Source organism: Halictus rubicundus, chromosome 3, assembly GCF_050948215.1.
Source record: "Halictus rubicundus isolate RS-2024b chromosome 3, iyHalRubi1_principal, whole genome shotgun sequence".
NCBI lineage: Eukaryota > Metazoa > Arthropoda > Insecta > Hymenoptera > Halictidae > Halictus > Halictus rubicundus.
In genome coordinates, this window is record NC_135151.1 from 3,103,066 (window position 1) to 3,121,335 (window position 18,270).

General features: G+C 37.6%; 2 protein-coding genes and 1 long non-coding RNA gene across 13 annotated transcripts in view; 1 reads left to right on the top strand and 2 right to left on the bottom strand.

Annotated features, from left to right (window-relative positions):
* LOC143352205 (uncharacterized) overlaps positions 1-6,936 on the bottom strand; it is a 42,287-nt gene extending 35,351 nt beyond the window's left edge. The window contains exon 1 of the mRNA XM_076784532.1: positions 6,904-6,936. The gene's annotated coding sequence lies outside the window, so the exon portion shown is untranslated. The remainder of the gene's footprint in view (positions 1-6,903) is intronic.
* On the top strand, positions 6-18,261 carry LOC143352395 (uncharacterized). 3 transcript variants are annotated; one of them, XR_013081918.1, is made up of 6 exons: positions 6-160; positions 451-687; positions 1,557-1,637; positions 6,489-6,828; positions 6,898-7,043; positions 8,186-8,267. It is a non-coding gene; the product is annotated as an uncharacterized LOC143352395 (long non-coding RNA). The 3 variants fall into 3 exon arrangements; XR_013081917.1 differs by lacking the exons at positions 6,489-6,828; positions 6,898-7,043; positions 8,186-8,267 and adding an exon at positions 18,055-18,261 and having other exon boundaries at positions 6-357; positions 461-687; XR_013081919.1 differs by lacking the exons at positions 6-160; positions 451-687; positions 1,557-1,637; ... (1 more) ...; positions 6,898-7,043; positions 8,186-8,267 and adding exons at positions 12,120-12,214; positions 12,284-12,429; positions 18,055-18,103.
* Positions 2,159-18,055, bottom strand: LOC143352385 (odorant receptor 10-like). Of its 9 annotated transcripts, none has more exons than XM_076784820.1 (6): positions 17,514-18,055; positions 10,472-10,808; positions 10,146-10,394; positions 8,888-9,001; positions 8,301-8,456; positions 2,159-2,249 (listed from the first exon to the last, which is right to left on the bottom strand). In XM_076784820.1, the coding sequence occupies exons 1-6, from the start codon at positions 17,765-17,767 to the stop codon at positions 2,199-2,201; spliced, it is 1,161 nt and encodes a 386-aa protein (XP_076640935.1). In that variant the 5' UTR covers positions 17,768-18,055; the 3' UTR covers positions 2,159-2,198. The 9 variants fall into 9 exon arrangements, with proteins under 9 accessions (XP_076640935.1, XP_076640934.1, XP_076640930.1 ...); XM_076784819.1 differs by lacking the exon at positions 10,472-10,808 and adding an exon at positions 16,599-16,935; XM_076784815.1 differs by lacking the exon at positions 17,514-18,055 and adding an exon at positions 11,332-11,590.
* Positions 18,262-18,270: the final 9 nt, after the last annotated feature.

Here is an 18,270-nt window from a genome sequence, read left to right on the forward strand (position 1 = left end):
TTCATTTTGATACACTAACATGTGATTTTGTACTTTAGTGGGAATCATCTACTTATGCGTTCGGCGGTATTCCAAGGGTGTCGGTTAGTACTGCACCTGTAATCCAGATAATGCCAATTAGTCAAGTTAATCATTAATCTTTGCGAGGAACGATAAAAATGTACGGTCAAAATCTACTGATGAATTCTACTGTATCAATCAAGACTGGTCCTTGCTGTTAATTAACTTCATTTTATATTCATGAATAAATCGGTACCCCTATTTCAAGTCACATACTTAAAATTATGCTATTAGGGCTATTAAAACTATTTCAATATTATCATCGTTATGAGTCGTTGAGTATGTAAGTTAGTTTGAGTATGAGGTTATTATGTTTCATCTTTTTGTGCAATTTAATTAAAACTGATTTAACCCACAACTAACTCAATTTAATGTTCTTACTGTTTTAAGTGCGTGGAAGAAATGAGGAAGATGTGTAACAGACTACATACATGAAGATTGTGATTGAGAAACCAGGATCCACGCGTCGCGTTACCTATAATTGAAGGATCACTGTCGCGCTGGCACCCGTGTTGGAAGTTGCCGATACGAATAAGCATAAGAGTGCGAGTGCATGCTGGGAATAACGCCGTTTGAAGGGACAACTTTCGTGAAGAGTGGCCGAAGCCCAGGCGAACATCGCGGACGGTAAGTCAGCATAGTGATCCCTTTTGACTTGTTTCGCGAGGTGGCACGATAATTTTCGCGTGAGAACAAGACGTTCCCCGTCTCGTTCTCAATTGTTAGTGCCGAGGCTTTTCACGCGTTGAGCAATCAGCTCGCTCCTATGTCGAAAGCGCTTTGAGTATTCACTAAAGACTTTAGTATATACTAAAGACTTTGAAGTCCTCCTCGGAGGAGTCGCGGACACGAGGAGCATGGTCTCGAATACCAGCTCGAGTATCGTCTCGTGTATGATACTGCACCCGTGTAGAATCGAGTCCGACCTCGTGCTCCCGCGAGCACGCGAATTCACGTACCGGGCATCGTACGCGTCGAAGTACGTTCCACCTCGGGAACTATCGCAAAAGTCTTATGGTAATCGCGCCGTCCATCTCTGTTCCGCGAAATCTCGTCCCAGCGAGATCCATGTAGCGTACCGTATTACCGTATTCCCTCTGTTTCTCCCGAGGGCGAGAAATTGTCGTCCGAGCAGTAGGCTCCCTTTTTGACGTCAAACTTTCGAGAACGCGTTAATACGGGGTGGACCTAGCCCGTACGGACGTGCGCGACCCATAATGCCGCGGTGATTACAGGTTTCCCTGAGATCAAGAAAAGACAAGAGAGGATTTGTTGAAGTTGCGATCCCTGCACTCCTGCAGTGGCCAACGATTTCCATGAAAAATGCAGGAGCCGATGCACGAGTGCCAGGATCATGTTTTTTAAATTGATTTAATCTGAAGTTATATCGGACGCGGAGAGAAAACTTCGGAAAATGAAACTGATGTTTTCCATCTCCCATGTAGCATTATTACGGTTCGAGAATAGCTGAAATATTGGTTTCGTATTTGTTGCAGACCAGAGAAACAGCATACGACTTTATTCAGAGGAGATGAGCGCCGGCAAGAAAACAGTTTCAATCATTGGATGATAGAATGGTAACTTAAACTTTCAGATATATATCAACTTTTTATTTTGATACATTAAGATTTGATTTTGTGGTTCAGTGGGACTTACCTAAATAGGTGTTCAGCAGTATTCTAAGGATGTTGTATAGTATTGTTGTGGATTGGTAAGACCGCCAAACGGCAGCGCCATTTGACCAAACGGTGGCGGTGTGAGTGGAGATCGCGGGAGAGTAGTCAGTAAGAACGTAGCACAGCACGAGGCAATAAACGATTCTATAGCGCGGTGCATATTTCTACCCAGTTAAGATTTATCCCTAACAAGTATTCCTAATGCTCTTACAATTTCGTAATTACCATATGCTACAGACGGAAAACGTGCGAAGTGTTGCTCTCAGGACATCGCAAACAATACTGACATGTAAGACATAAATACTTTCATAATCTTTGAAAACAGGAAACAGGAGTATTTATTAAAATTACGGTATTTTCCCAAACAGATGAGAGTAAACACTAGGGAAAAAACACTATAATAGCTCATTTTCATCTAAGTCATAACAGCACTATAAATAGGTAACACACGTGTTGCAAATTTCAGGACATCGCGAGAAGTACAGACATGTAAGACGCCGAAGCTTTCATAATCTGCGAAAATCAAAATCCAAATTAGTAGAGCTAATTTAGAAGCTACTGACATTTTATCTGTATGATAATTAAACTGCGGATTTTATGTATTTAGAACAAACATAATTCATGGAATTTAAAACACTAAAAAGATTAGGAAAATTTAATAACATCATGATATTTGTAATTTATTACCATTATAAAAAGGAAATCATTTTTTTGTTGGTTCCAGTGTCTAGAGACTGACGTAGACAATTTTTTTTTGCATAAAAATCCGAAGCCTAATTGTAACACGACTGTTTGCAATGAACGATAGGTGCGGCTCTAAATAAACTAGAAGAGTCTTACGGTTCCAAAGCTTTCCAAACTGAGAGATGAAAACTTTCCGAAAGTTAGCGGCAATCCCTTCTGAGATTTCAGAATTAAAAGTACTAAACGTTGACTGATAGTAGGCTTCAGGTCGTACCATGTTGTTTCGCATATTGCATCAACAATCATCTGACTCTGGAATGTAAATAAGAAGTCTTATACTTAATAAAAAAATTTGTGTTAACGCTAAAAATTCCTGTACACTTATGTTACAGTTAGCAAAATATTTCCATCAACAGTTTCGTTTTCATAATCAATTACATAACGAAAATGAACATTCTAAGAATCATTCGATGTATAACATATTCACATCCATTTTTAAAAGACAGCTTTTGTTAGTTAATATTTAAGTATAAACCATTAGTAGATTCACCCAATGATTAAGTTAAATTCGAACATACTAGCGTTTTCATTTAAATTTTTTCAACAACAGTACTGGACTTGGAGTTGTATCTCTATGATGTGAAATGTCAGCAATAAAACAATATTTATTAACACTTGCAATTGGATCTTGGAGAAAATATAATCACCTTAGTATTGAGGTACTCCCCAGCGAAACAGTACATGAATATTTCTGAACACATTACGACGTAGAAGAGACAAGACTTTAGAATCAAGGGAAGACCATTTTCAACCTGTAATGCCTGAAACAGAGAATCATATTCATTTCAGGAATAATTTCTCTTGAGCGATGATGCCGCGACTTTCGTTTCGCGTTGCTCTTGTTAGTTTTCGAATTAACGAAAAACTGAACTCTTTGAAATTAATATACGAATCGTTAGTTGTACAAATTGATTTTAATGTAACGAAACTTGAGTAAACTTGGCCGATCACGATTTTACAACTTATACGGCGTTACAAACGGTTACGATCGTTACAGCGACTGCCCGATGTTAAAGATACGATACGATGACGATATGATTTCGGTTGTTGTTCGCGATTTCTGTTGGTCTGATCTGATCTATGTTAGTGCTTGGCGATACTTATAACTACTCCTGCTACGATTCCCTCCCTTCATCATTTTTTGGGAGGAGTTTTCAAGGTGGCCTAGGGGCTGTGATTGGCGGAATTGAATTCGGAGGATGACCGTAGCAGACAATAAACCAAGGAAGCGCTTCGGACCTGGCAAGACATATTGAAGTTAAAAACGCGATGAATAGGATAGCGCGGGCTGGCAAACAGATGGCCCGGGAACGAAATCTGTAGTTAAAAATCGGACGCTAAATAGTTATGTCCCATGGCTTCGAGGATTTATTGTAGCTATGTCATAAACGGCAATTTATTTAGATTTGCAAGGGTTGTAAACGGTCCGAAAACCGTTGAGCAATTGGGTGGTCGTTACGCGTCGCAACAATTTCTATAAAATCACATGCAAATTGTCCTAAGTACAGGTGTATATATTTAAAAGGAAAACATGAGTGTACATAACAAATTAACTAATAATATCCATTGTCAATTCATATGGGAGTTATTAAGAACAATTCTACAAAATATACTTGCACGTGAAGGTTTATGTAATTTAGGGAAAAAAGGTGAACATTTCGAATCTACTCCATTGCAAGAATTGTAATTGTCTCGGATACATCTGTAATCCACTATCCCGTATCAGACTACAGTAGTCTTGATCTAACAACCGAACGAAGTTTAGTCGGTTCGCTTATGCCCTCCACTGCGCGGCGTACCCCGCAAGGGGCCGAGACGCTCATGCTGCCTCAGTAGCCGAGCAGCGTAAAGTGTAAACATGCCAAATGTAGTATGGTTTCGGCCCCGCGGACCGTGTTAACACGCGCTGTCCTTTTCTACGTTCGGCGTGGTCAACGCAGAGTCGCCAGATCAAGACTTGTCCCCTAACTCTAATTTCCCTTTCTACGGCGCTATTCTCAACGCTTCCATCACGGCCCGGTCACGTGACGTGTTCCGTCTCTGTCGTGCATATTCTTCGGTAATGGTAGAGATAGAGGGTAACTTATTCTCCTCAATTCGGGCTCGCTTCCCTCATCTGGCGACACTGGGTTGACATGGTCACAAGAAAATAATAGCCATACACGACCTATGTCACAGCACGGACCCGAGGCTTAGTTAGACCAAGACATTATTGTATATTACGATTGTAATTATACGTTCGTACTTCAGCTTGCAAAAGTATCAATGAAAATGGTATGACTTGAATGAAGGCCTAATACATATATCGACACATAACTTTTGTGTATAGAAATTGCGAAATCGGTATTAATTACTGTTATGAAAAGGTATCCAAGACAGCATATAATCAGCGTGTTCGTCAGAAGTTGGCAAAGAGCAATGTACGTAAACAGTCGTTCAATTCGCTGGGTAAACATAATGATTTCTTGATGTCTTATCGCAACGAAACGAAATTGTCCTCCATCCTGAGCGGATATATGCGTTATTATGTTGCACAGTATATCGATTGCACATCCTGCGTGAAGTATCTAAAAGTAATAGTTCCGTTAAAAAAATGTGTTTAATACACAATGAGAGCCCCGATATTCAAATATTCATAACTTACCGACATCAAAAGAAAAGAACAGAACATGCCGTAGATATATCCCACTACCCCTTGGAAAATAATCTGTGCAGCCAATACGAGCTCGTAAGTCGGCGATTGATTGGTGTCGAACGGCCAATCCATGTCCATGAAAAGTTGCCGATCATTCGAATCATCGGATTGTGGGACCATAAGAGTGCCGACTGCCATGCAACAAATAGATATCATGTGAAGCGCCGTTATCATGCTCGTTAAACGGAATATAAGATCCGCCGTTTTTGATATCACATTATTCCTGTCGAGCTCCGCATACTTCGCGCAATCATCTTCCATCGTTGATAAGATTTCACATATCACGCTAAGAAACAAAATTATTAATCCCACATAATGTCAAACCAAACTCGTGCGGAAGATTTCAAGCAGAAGTTGTTAAACACAAACATTACTCATTTCCTTCAAATCAAAATATTTTATGGTATTGCAAAGTTCGTGGCCGATTTGATTCTTGGTTACACATTTGAGAAATAATCGCATAATTACTCGTGTGAGGTTCCACACACCGTGGTTCCATAAACCTCAATATGAAATTAAAGAATTAAAGCTTCAAATACATTAGATAAATTACGATCAAACAATTATATCGCTATTGATATTGTATTATATTACATTATAATTTGTCCAAAAAATATAGAACAACCTTTTAAGTATCGAGAATAGTTTTTGTTTATGGAAGTATAAAATTGGCTTTTGATTCATTTCACGAGAAACTAATATAGTAATTAGAACAATAACATTTAACAAGCATGGAATGCCATTCCATAGTAGACGATAAAATATCCCTCACTTACCCATGATTAATCCAAGCAACAATTAATTTACCGAACATCGAACTGTACGCCACTGCCAGAGTCAAACTATATATCGTCTCAATCAAGCCGTCAGCAATAATGTGTCTAATTATGTATTTGTACTGATAAATTTGGTAAAAAGCAAGAGACAGTAACCAAAAAACTTTTCGTAAACCTGAGAAATGTGTGTCTGGCAAAATGCCAATGAAACGGAGCCCATATATGACAGACTGGCTAATTGTGTTTCGAGACATCATTCCACATGAACCTGATGAATTCACGTTTTCTTTTCTTTTTTAATTTCCGCCAGCCCCTGAATTCTCAAAGTCCATTATGAATGAATCTTTGTCACTTTCACGACCAGTAAGTACTGAAATTAACTGCGCTCGATGGTTTTCCGTCAACTTCCTACGATAGACTGAAAATTTCCTCCGGAACTATGCAAAAAGAAAAGCCCACAAAATCAGTCCTCCGGCCGTTTGATGCGCGCACGCATGATCTGCATGAATATTCTAAATAATGTCGCGGTGATTACAGGCTTCCCCAAGAATAAAAAGAGGCAGGAACGAACTTGTTGAAGTTGCGGTCCCTGCTTTCCTCCAGTGGACAACGATTTCAATGAAAAATTCAGGAGCCGATGCACGATACCCACGATCATGAAAATTGATTTAGCCAGAAGTCTTGTCGGACGCAGGGAGAAAACTTCTGGAAAAGAAATTGATTTTTTCCGCGTCCCATAATAGCATTATTACTGTGAGAAAATAGCTGAAATATTGGTTTCATTTTTTTCGTGAGCACAGAGGCAGGATACGATTTTATTCGAAGGAGATCAGCGCCGCCGTTAAGAAAGGAATATCAATCATCGAAGTTTACAATGGTAACTTGAACTTTCAAATATAATGTAACTTTTCATTTTGATACATTAACGTGTGATTTTGTACGTTAGTGGGACTCACCTACTTATGTGTTCGGCGCTATTCTAAGGGTGTCGTTTAGTGCTGCTAGTTCCCTAGCAATTTCTCCATTACCATACTCTACAGATGAAAAATCTGCGACGTGTTGTTATCCGGACATCACAAGAAGTACACCCAGGTAGAACGCTGAAGCTTTCATAAACATGGTAATCAAAATTAGAACATTTTGTCTGGATGATAATTACACTGCGGATTTTATGTATTTAGAACAACTATAATTCATAGAATATGAACCACTAAAAAGATTAGGAAAATTTAAGAACATCATGATATTATTTGTAATTTACAACAAGTATCGAAGAAGGAAACCAATTTTTCTTTGAGTCCAGTTCCTCGCGACTGTCTTACACAATTTTCCTTCTGCATAAAGATCGGAAGTCTTTTGATAAACCGACTATTAGCAATCCACGATCCGTAATCCAACAAATAAACTAGTCAAACATTACGTTTGCGAAGCTTTGGAAACTGAGAAATCTCCCTTCGTCCAGAGAAGATGTATGCGTTATTATGTGGGACACTATATCGATGACACATCCTGCGTGAAGTATCCGAAAGTAATAATTATGATTAAAAAATGTGTTTAACAATAGTGATCGTAAATGGTTCAAAGTGAAATTACACAGTATTTAAAAAAATCAGAACTTTAAAAAAAAGTTGCAAACCATTAATAGTTAAATGTGCATCGTGTTCACATAAATTTTTTCATTGTACATACGCGTACAATTTTTTTTTTATTTTACCTTGTGATACAGAAATTACTGGTCACCTCATCAGTCCTATAAAATTATCTAGCTTTAAATAAATAAAGTAGATTATAGTGCAGGAGAGTTCTGTCGTCCTTCTCCTCCGCAACAAAACAGATGACAATAAACACTAGGGAACAAATAATACAATAAAAGTATGAATGTACAAACATTTTATTTAGTATAGCTAGCTAATTTTCTTCTAATTTCTATAACCACGTTATGAATGGTAACACATATATTGCACATTTCAGGACATCGCGAGAAGAACAGACATGTAAGACGCCGAAGCTTTCATAATCTGCGAAAATGAAAATCCAAGTTAGTAGAGCTAATTTAGAAGCTACTGACATTTTATCTGTATGATAATTAAACTGCGGATTTTATGTATTTAGAACGAACATAATTCATGGAATATAAAACACTAAAAAGATTGGGAAAATTTAATAACATCATGATATTATTTTTAATTTATTACAAGTATCGAAAAAGGAAACCAATTTTTGTTTGGTTCCAGTGCCTTGAGACTGACGTAGAAAATTTTTTTTGCATAAAGATCCGAAGTCTAATTGTAACACGACTGTTTGCTATGAACGATCGGTGCTGCTGTAAATAAAGTAGAAGAATCTTACGTTTGCGAAACTTTGCAAACTGAGGGATGAAAATTTTCCGAAAGTTAACGGCAATCCCTTCTGAGATTTCAGAATTAAAAGTACTAAACGTCGACTGGTAGTAGGCTGCAGGTCGTACCATGTTGTTTCGCATATTGCATCAACAATCATCTTGCTCTGGAATGTAAATAAGAAGTCTCATACTTAATAAAAAAATTTCTGTCAACGCTAAAAATTCCTGTACACTTATGTTACAGTTAGGAAAATATTTCCTTCAACAGTTTCGTTTTCATAATCAATTACATAACGAAAATGCACATTCTAAGAATTATTCGATATATAACATATTCACATCAATTTTTAAAAGACAGCTTGTTAGTTAATATTGAAGTATTAATATTGAAGTATAATATTGAAGTTAATATTGAAGTATAAATCATTAGTAGATTCACTCAATGATTAAGTTAAATTCGAACATACAAGCGTTTTCATTAAAATTTTTTCGACAAAGTACTGGACTTGGAGTTGTATCTCTATGATGTGAAATGTCAGCAATAAAACAATATTTATTAACACTTGCAATTGGATATCGGAGTAAATTGAATCACCTTAGTATTGAGGTACTCCCCAGCAAAACAGTACATGAATATTTCTGAACACATTACGACATAGAAGAGAAAAGACTTTAGAATCAAGGGAAGTCCATTTTCAACCTGTAATGCCTGAAACAGAGAATCATTATCATTCCAGGAATTATTTCTAAGTACAGGTGTATATATCTAAAAGGAAATATGTGTACAATAAAAAATTAACTAATATCCATTGTCAATTCATGTGGGAGTTATTAAGAACAAATCTACAAAATATACCTGCACGTTAGGGTTTATATAATTTAGGAAAAAAAGGTGAACATTTCGAATCTACCCCATTGTAAGAATTGTAATTATCGCGGTTGCATCTGTAATCCACTATCCAGTATCAGACTACAGTAAAGACTTCATCTAACAATAAGCCGAACGGAGCTTAGTCCGATCGCTTATCCCCTCCATTGCACGGCATACCCCGCAAGGAGCCCAGACACTCATGCTGCCTCGGTAGCCGAGCAGCGTAAAGTGGAAACATGCCATATGTAGTATATTTCCAGCCGCGTGGACCATGTTTACACGCGCTGTCCTTTTCTACGTTCGGTCAACGCAGAGTCGCCAGATCAAGACTTGTCCCCTAACTCTAATTTCCCTTTCTACCGCGCTATTCTCAACGCTTCCATCACGGCCCGGTCACGTGACACGTTCCGTCTCTGTCGTGCATATTCTCCGGTAATGGTAGAGAAAGAGGGTAACTTTTTCACCTCAATTCGTGCTCGCTCCCCTTATCTGGCGACACTGGGTTAACGCGGTCACAATAAAATAGTAGCCCTACACGATCTATGTCACAGCACGGACCTGAGGCATAGTTAGATCAAGACTTTATTGTATATTACGATTGCGATTATACTTTCGTACTTCAGCTTGCAAAAGTATCAATGAAAATGGTATGACTTGCATGAAGGCCCAATATATCGACACATATGTAAGAAAAACCGAGAAAGATAGATAACGCGATATCGTTAAATTAAATAAATGTGGGCGTATTACAAAATACTATGAATCTTTATTCGCGACAACCGTACACGACGACAGTCAGAATAAGAATGTCCTGCTGTCCCAAAAATCCTCAGCCGTGAGAACGCCTTCGACAGTATGCCTCTTTGTTTACGACACCCCCAAGTTAAAGGACTTTCCATTAGGGAGGGGCAACACGCTGACAAAAAACAGATGGCCTGCCTCGACCATTTGCTTACTTCGATTTTTCTAACACATACATAACTTTGTGCATAGAAATTACGAAACCGGTATTAATTACTGTTATGAAAAGGAATCCAAGGCAGCATATGATCAGTGTGTTCGTCAGAAGCTGGCAAAGAGCAATGTACGTAAACAATCGTTCAATTCGCTGGGTAAATAAAATGATTTCTTGATGTCTCATCGCAACGAATCGAAATTGTCCTTCTTTCTCAGAAGATAAATGCGGTATTATGTTGCACAGTATATCGATGACACATCCTGCATGAAGTATCTAAAAGTAATAGTTCCGTTAAAAAAATGTGTTTAATACACAATGAGAGCCCTTATCTTCAAATATTCATATCTTACCGACATCAAAAGAAAACAACAGAACATGCCGTAGGTATATCCCGCTACCCCTTGGAAAATAATCTGTGCAGCCAATACGAGCTCGTAAGTCGGCGATTGATTGGTGTCGAACGGCCAATCCATGTCCATAAGGAGTTGCCGATCATTCGAATCGTTGGATTGTGGGATCACAAGAGTGCCGATTGCGATGCAACAAGTAGATAACATGTGAACCGCCGGTATCATGGTCGTTAAACGGGATATAAGATCCGCCGTTTTCGACATCACATTATTCCTGTCGAGCGCCGCGTACTTCGCGCAATCATCCTCCATCGTTGATAAGATTTCACATATCACGCTAAGAAACATAATTATTAATCCCACATAATTTCAAACAATACTCGGGCGGAGGATTTCAAGCAGAAACTGTTCAACACAAATATTACTCATTTCCTTCAAATCAAAATATTTTATTATATTGCGAAGTTCCTGGCCGATTTAACTCTTCGTTACACATTGGAGAAATAATGGCATAATTACTCGTGTGAGGTTCTACACATCATGGTTCCATAAACCTCAATATGAAATGAAAAAATTAAAGCTTCAAATACATTAGGTAAATTATGATCAACCAATTATATCGCAATTGATATATTATATTATATTATAATTTGTCCAAAAAATATAACACAACCGTTACATGTCTTTTAAGTATAATGAATAATTTTTGTTTATGAAAATATAAAATTTGGCTCTTGATTCAGTTCACGAGAAATTACATTGCCTAAGGGCTATAAAATTAGATGTAATAATTAGAACAATAACATTTAACTAGCATGGAATGCCATTCCATAGTAGACGATAAAATATCCCTCACTTACCCATGATTAATCCAAGCAATAATTAATTTACCGAACATCGAACTGTACCCCACTGCAAGACTCAAACTATAGATGGTCTCAATGAAGCCGTCAGCAATAATGTGTCTAATTGTGTATTTGTACTGATAAATTTGGCAAAAAACAAGAGACAGCAACCAAAAAACTTTTCGTAAACTTGGGAAAGGTGTGCCTGGCCAAATGCCAATGAAATGAAACCCATACTTAACGGACTGACTAATTGTATTGCGAGATATCATTTCACACGAAAGTGATGTATTCAAGTCTTCGTCTCTTTTCTTTTCTAGATTCCGCCGGCCCCTGATTCCTCGAAGTCCATTATGATCGGACCATTGTCACTTTCACAACCAGTAAGTCCTTCATTCAACTGCGCTCGATAGTTCTTCCTCAACTCCCTACGATAGACTGAAAACTTCCTCGAGAACTATGCAAGAAGAAAAGCCCGCGAAAGCAGTCCTCCGGCCGTTTGGTGCGCGCACGCATGATCTGCATGAATATTCTAAATAATGTCGCGGTGATTACACGTTTCCCCAAGAACAGGAAGAGGCAGGAGCGAATTTGTTGAAGTTCCGGTCCTTGCTTTCCCGCAGTGGACAACGATTTCCATGAAAAATGCAGGAGCCGATGCACGACAGCCAGGAACATGTAAAATTTATTTAGTCAGAAGTCTTGTCGGGCGCAGGGAGAAAACTTCTGGAAAAGAAATTGATTTTTTCCGCGTCCCATAATAGCATTATTACTGTTAGAGAATAGCTGAAATATTGGTTTCATTTTTGTCGTGAGCACAGAGACAGGATACGATTTTATTCGAAGGAGATCAGCGCCACCGTCAAGAAAGGAATATCAATCATCGAAGGTTACAATGGTAACTTGAACTTCCAAATATAATGTAACTTTTCATTTTGATACATTAACGTGTGATTTTGTACGTTAGTGGGACTCACCTACTTATGTATTCGGCGCTATTCTAAGGGTGTCGTTTAGTGCTGCTAGTTCCCTAGCAATTTCTCCATTACCATACGCTACAGATGGAAAATCTGCGACGTGTTGTTGTCCGGACATCACGAGAAGTACACCCAGGTAGAACGCCGAAGCTTTCATAAACATGGTAATCAAAATTAGAACATTTTCTCTGGATGATAATTACACTGCGGATTTTATGTATTTAGAACAACTATAATTCATAGAATATGAACCACTAAAAAGATTAGGAAAATTTAAGAACATCATGATATTATTTGTAATTTACAACAAGTATCGAAGAAGGAAACCAATTTTTCTTTGAGTCCAGTTCCTCGCGACTGTCTTAGACAATTTTCCTTCTGCATAAAGATCGGAAGTCTTTTGATAAACCGACTATTAGCAATCCACGATCCGCAATCCAACAAATAAACTAGTCAAACATTACGTTTGCGAAGCTTTGGAAACTGAGAAATCTCCCTTCGTCCAGAGAAGATGTATGCGTTATTATGTGGGACACTATATCGATGAAACATCCTTCGTGAAGTATCCGAAAGTAATAATTATGATTAAAAAATGTGTTTAACAATAGTGATCGTAAATGGTTCAAAGTGAAATTACACAGTATTTAAAAAAATCAGAACTTTAAAAAAAAGTTGCAAGCCATTAATAGTTAAATGTGCAACGTGTTCACATAAATTTTTTCATTGTACATACGCGTACAATTTTTTTTATTTTACCTTGTGATACAGAAATTACTGGTCACCTCATCAGTCCTATAAAATTATCTAGCTTTAAATAAATAAAGTAGATTATAGTGCAGGAGAGTTCTGTCGTCCTTCTCCTCCGCATCAAAACAGATGACAATAAACACTAGGGAACAAATAATACAAGAAAAGTATGAATGTACAAACATTTTATTTAGTATAGCTAGCTAATTTTCTTCTAATTTCTATAACCACGTCATGAATGGGTAACACATATATTGCACATTTCAGGACATCGCGAGAAGAACAGACATATAAGACGCCGAAGCTTTCATAATCTGCGAAAATCAAAATCAAAATCAGTAGAGCTAATTTAAAAGCTACTTACACTTTATCTGTATGATAATTAGACTGCGGATTTTATATATTTAGAACAAACATAAACATTATATACATGGAATACAAAACACTAAAAAGGTTAGAAAAATTTAATATTATTTGTAATTTATTACAATTATCGAAAAAGGAAACCAATTTTTCTTTGGTTTCAGTGCCTGAGACTGACGTAGACAATTTTTTTGCATAAAGATCCGAAGTCTAATTGTAACACGACTGTTTGCAATGAACGATCGATGCGGCTGTAAATAAACTAGAAGAATCTTACGTTTGCGAAACTTTGCAAACTGAGAGATGAAAACTTTCCGAAAGTTAGCGGCAATCCCTTCTGAGATTTCAGAATTAAAAGTACTAAACGTCGGCTGGTAGTAGGCTGCAGGTCGTACCATGTCGTTTCGCATATTGCATCGACAATCATTTTGCTCTGGAAAGTGAATAAGAACTCTCATACCCAATCAAGAAATTTCTGTCAACGCTAAAAATTCTTGTAGACTTATGTTAAGGTTGGGAAAATATTTCCATGAACAGTATCGTTTTCATAATCAATTACATAACGAAAATGAACATTCTAAGAATCATTCGATGTATAACATATTTACATGCATTTTTACAAAACATTTTGTTAGTTAATATTGAAGTATAAATCATTAGTAGATTCACTCAATGATTAAGTTTAATTCGAACATACAAGCGTTTTCATATAAATTTCTTCCACAAAGTTCTGGACTTGGAATTGTATCTCCATGACGTGAAATGTCAGCAATAAAACAATATTTATTAACACTTGCAATTGGATCTTGCAGAAAATATAATCACCTTAGTATTGAGGTACTCCCCAGCGAAACAGTACACGAATATTTCTAAACAAATTACGACATAGAAAAGAAAAGACTTTAGAATCAAGGGAAGTCCATTTTCAACCTGTAATGCCTGAAAAAGAGAATCATGATTATTCCAGGAATTATTTCTATAAAATCACATGCAAATTGTCCTAGGTACAGGTGTATATATTTCAATGGAAAACATGCGTACATTAAAAAATCAACTAATATTCATTGCCAATTCGAGTGGGAGTTATTAAGTACAATTCTACGAAATATACTTGCACATAAACATTCCGATACTATAGCATTGTAAGAATTGTAATTGTCGCGGATGCATCTGTAATCCAGTATCAAGTATCAGACTACAGTAAAGTCTTGATCTAACAATAAGCCGAACGGAGTTCGCTTATCCCCTTTACTGCACGGCAAGGGGCCCAGACGCTCAGCATGCCTCGGTAGCCGAGCAGCGTAAAGTGTAAACGTGCCATATGTATTGTAGTATGTTTTCAGTCGCGTGGACCGTGTTTATACGCGCTGTCCTTTTCTACGTTCGGTCAACGCAGGGTCGCCAGATCAAGACTTGTTCCCCAACCCTAATTTCCCTTTCTAACGCGCTATTCCCCACGCTTCCGCCGCGGCCCGGTCACGTGACACGTTCCGTCTCTGTCGTGCATATTCTCCGGTAATGGTAGAGAGAGGGTAACTTTTTCACCTCAATTCGTCCTCGGTCCCCTCATCTGGCGACACTGGGTCGGCGTGGTCACGATAAAATAGTAGCCCTACACGATCTATGTCACAGCACAGACCCGAGGCTTAGTAAGATGATGACTTTACTGTATATTACGATTGCGATTATACTTTCGTACTTCAGCTTGCAAAAGTATCAATGAAAAAGGTATGACTTGAATGAAGACCTAATATATCGACACATAACTTTGTGCATAGAAATTACGAAATCGGTATTAATTACTGTTATGAAAAGGAATCCAAGGCAGCATATAATTAGTGTGTTGGTCAGAAGTTGGCAAAGAGCAATGTACGTAAACAATCGTTCAATTCGCTGGGTAAATAGAATGATTTCTTGATGTCTTATCGCAACGAATCGAAATTGTCCTCCTTCCTGAGAAGATATGTGCCTTATTATGTTGCACAGTATATCGATGACACATCCTGCGTGAAGTATCTAAAAGTAATAATTCCGTTTTAAAAATGTGTTTAATACAGAATGAGATCTCCGATCTTCAAATATTTACAACTTCGTTATTCTCACGAATTTAAACAAATTCTTTCGCAGACACATTGTTAACGACATGTGCTTTAAGAAAATGCAAAAGAGAAATCGATTTTTCCATAGCTATACATGTGCTGAACAGGCATGCCACATTTTGGCTCGACTGGTACAGCAATTTTTGAGATATCATTTCAAGCAGCTACTTTTATTATGAGCAGCTAATTTTAGTATGTTGTGCTGCAGCCAATTCCAATCATTTTTTTTAACAAAAAAAAGTTGTAATTATCCTTCAAAATAAGATAAGTAACGTAGCAACAAGTTTCATCTTAACACATTATCTCCCGGCGATTATTCCACAATTTTTGAAAGTCTATGGTCCATGGCTGAAGATTTTTTAATGGATCCTAGAGCAGCAACAGAAACTTCAATCAAAAACCAACAGCGCACCCTGATTAAGGGGGCCGGCAGGCATTTGGCCTTGACTGTCACGCTATGTTACGCTGTGCCTTTTTTTCTAGACATTTTACGTCTTAAATAAGTAAGTAATCAATTAAAAATGCATACCACCGTGTTTGTGCATGCTTTGCTACGTCTGTATAGAGCTTTTTTTCGATACGAACACTAAATCTCTCGAAATTAAGAGAATCTCTCAGCGGCAGCCATCTTGTGACGTCGTACTTGCTTTAGAATTCGAATTTTCTGCCGAATATTACAAATTACTCCACGATGAGGTAGAAATTCGCAATTTGGGCTCTATACAGACGTAGATTGGACTTTTAGGAAACATAATTGACCACTTCTAAACTGCTCATTGCAATATTGAAGCGGCAGTTTGTCTAGATTTTAACCCTTGCATACGTATATGGATTTCAAACCATGCCGGCCTCCTTAACATGATCTAATGGTTTCCTCTGGTTTATTGTGTAAAAGAAGATTTTTAAGCTCCCTTTTAATACAGCACAATTATTGTGAAGCCATTTAATAGCCTTCCGGTAGATAAAGTGTTAATACTTTTTAATGAATTTTTATAAAAAAACATGTGCAGAAAGGCATAAAAGAAGATACTTATCACAGTAGAGGACCCTCTCAAGATCGCAGAATGTTCGCACGGGCGCAATTGTTCGCACTTACCGTCATCAAAAGAAAAGCACTAAACATGCTGAAGGTATATGCAGACATGACTTGGTAAACAATCTGCGCAGCTAACACGAGCTCGTAAGTTGGCGATTGATTGGTGTCAAACGGCATATCCATGTTGATGAGAAGTTGCCGAGAATTCGATTCGTTTGATTGTGGGATCGCGAGAGTGCCAACTGCATTACAAGTCACAGATATCATGTAGAGTGCCGGAATTGTGGTCGTTAAGAGGAATGATAGATCCCCCGTTTTTGATATCACATTATTTCTGTCGAACTCCGCATACTTCGCACAGTCGTCCTCCATCGTTGATAAGATTTCACGTAGCACGCTAAGAAACAAAATTATTAATCCCACATAATAACAAACCAAACTCGTGCGGAGGATTTCTAGCAGAAGCTGTTGATCACAAACATTACTCATTTCCTTAAAATCAAAATATTTTATCATATTACAAAGCTCGTAACCGATTTTTTAACTCTACGTTACACATTTGAGAAATAATCGCATAATTACTCGTGTGAGGTACCACACATCATGGTTCCATATACCTTAATATGAAATTGAAAAATTAAAGCTTCAAATACAGTAGGTAAATTACGATGAACCAATTATATCACAATTGATATATTATATTATATTATAATTTGTCCAAAAAATATGGCACAACGTATATATGTCTTTTAAGTATCACGAATAGTTTTTGTTTATGAAAATATAAAATTTGTCTTTTGATTCGGTGGACGAGAAACTACATTGCCAGAGATTATTGGAACAGAAATATGTGTACAAAGAAAAGAAATTGCTGTTGCTTCGGGGCTACAAAATTAGATGTAATAATTACAATAATAATATTTTACTAGCATGGAATGCCATTCCATAGTAGGCGATGAAATATGCCTCACTCACCCATGATTAATCCACGCAACAAATAATTTACCGATCATCAAACTATACGTCAAGGCAACACTCAAGCTGTCGATCATCTCAATAAAGCCCTCAGTCTTAAAGTGCGTAATCATGTATTTGTACTGATAAATTTGGCAAAAAACAGTAGACAGCAACCAAAAAACTTTTCGTAAAACTGGGAAAGGTGTGCCCGGCCAAATGCCAATGAAATGGAGCCCATATTTGACAGACTGGCTAATTGTGTTTCGAGACATTATTCCACATGAAACTGATGAATTCACGTTTTTTCCCTTTTCTTTTTTAAATTCTGCCAGCCCCTGAATTCTCAAATTCCATTATGAACCAATCTTTGCCACTTTCACGACCAGTAAGTACTGCATTCACCTGTGCTCGGTGGATCTACACCAACTTCCTACGATATACTGAAAACTTGCTCGAGAACTATGTAAAAATAAAAGCCCGCGAAAGCAGTCCTCCGGCCGTTTGATGCGCGCACGCATGATCGGCATGAATATTCTAAATAATGTCGCGGTAATTGCAGGTTTCCCCAAGAATAAGAAGAGGCAGGAGCGAATTTGTTGAAGTTGCGGTCCCTGCTTTCCTCCAGTGGACAACGATTTCCATGAAAAATGCAGGAGCCGATGCACAACTGCCAGGATCATGTTAAATTGATTTAGTCAGAAGTCGTGTCGAACGCAGAGAGAAAACTTCTGGAAATAAAATTGATTTTTTCCGCGTCCCGTAATAGCGTTATTAT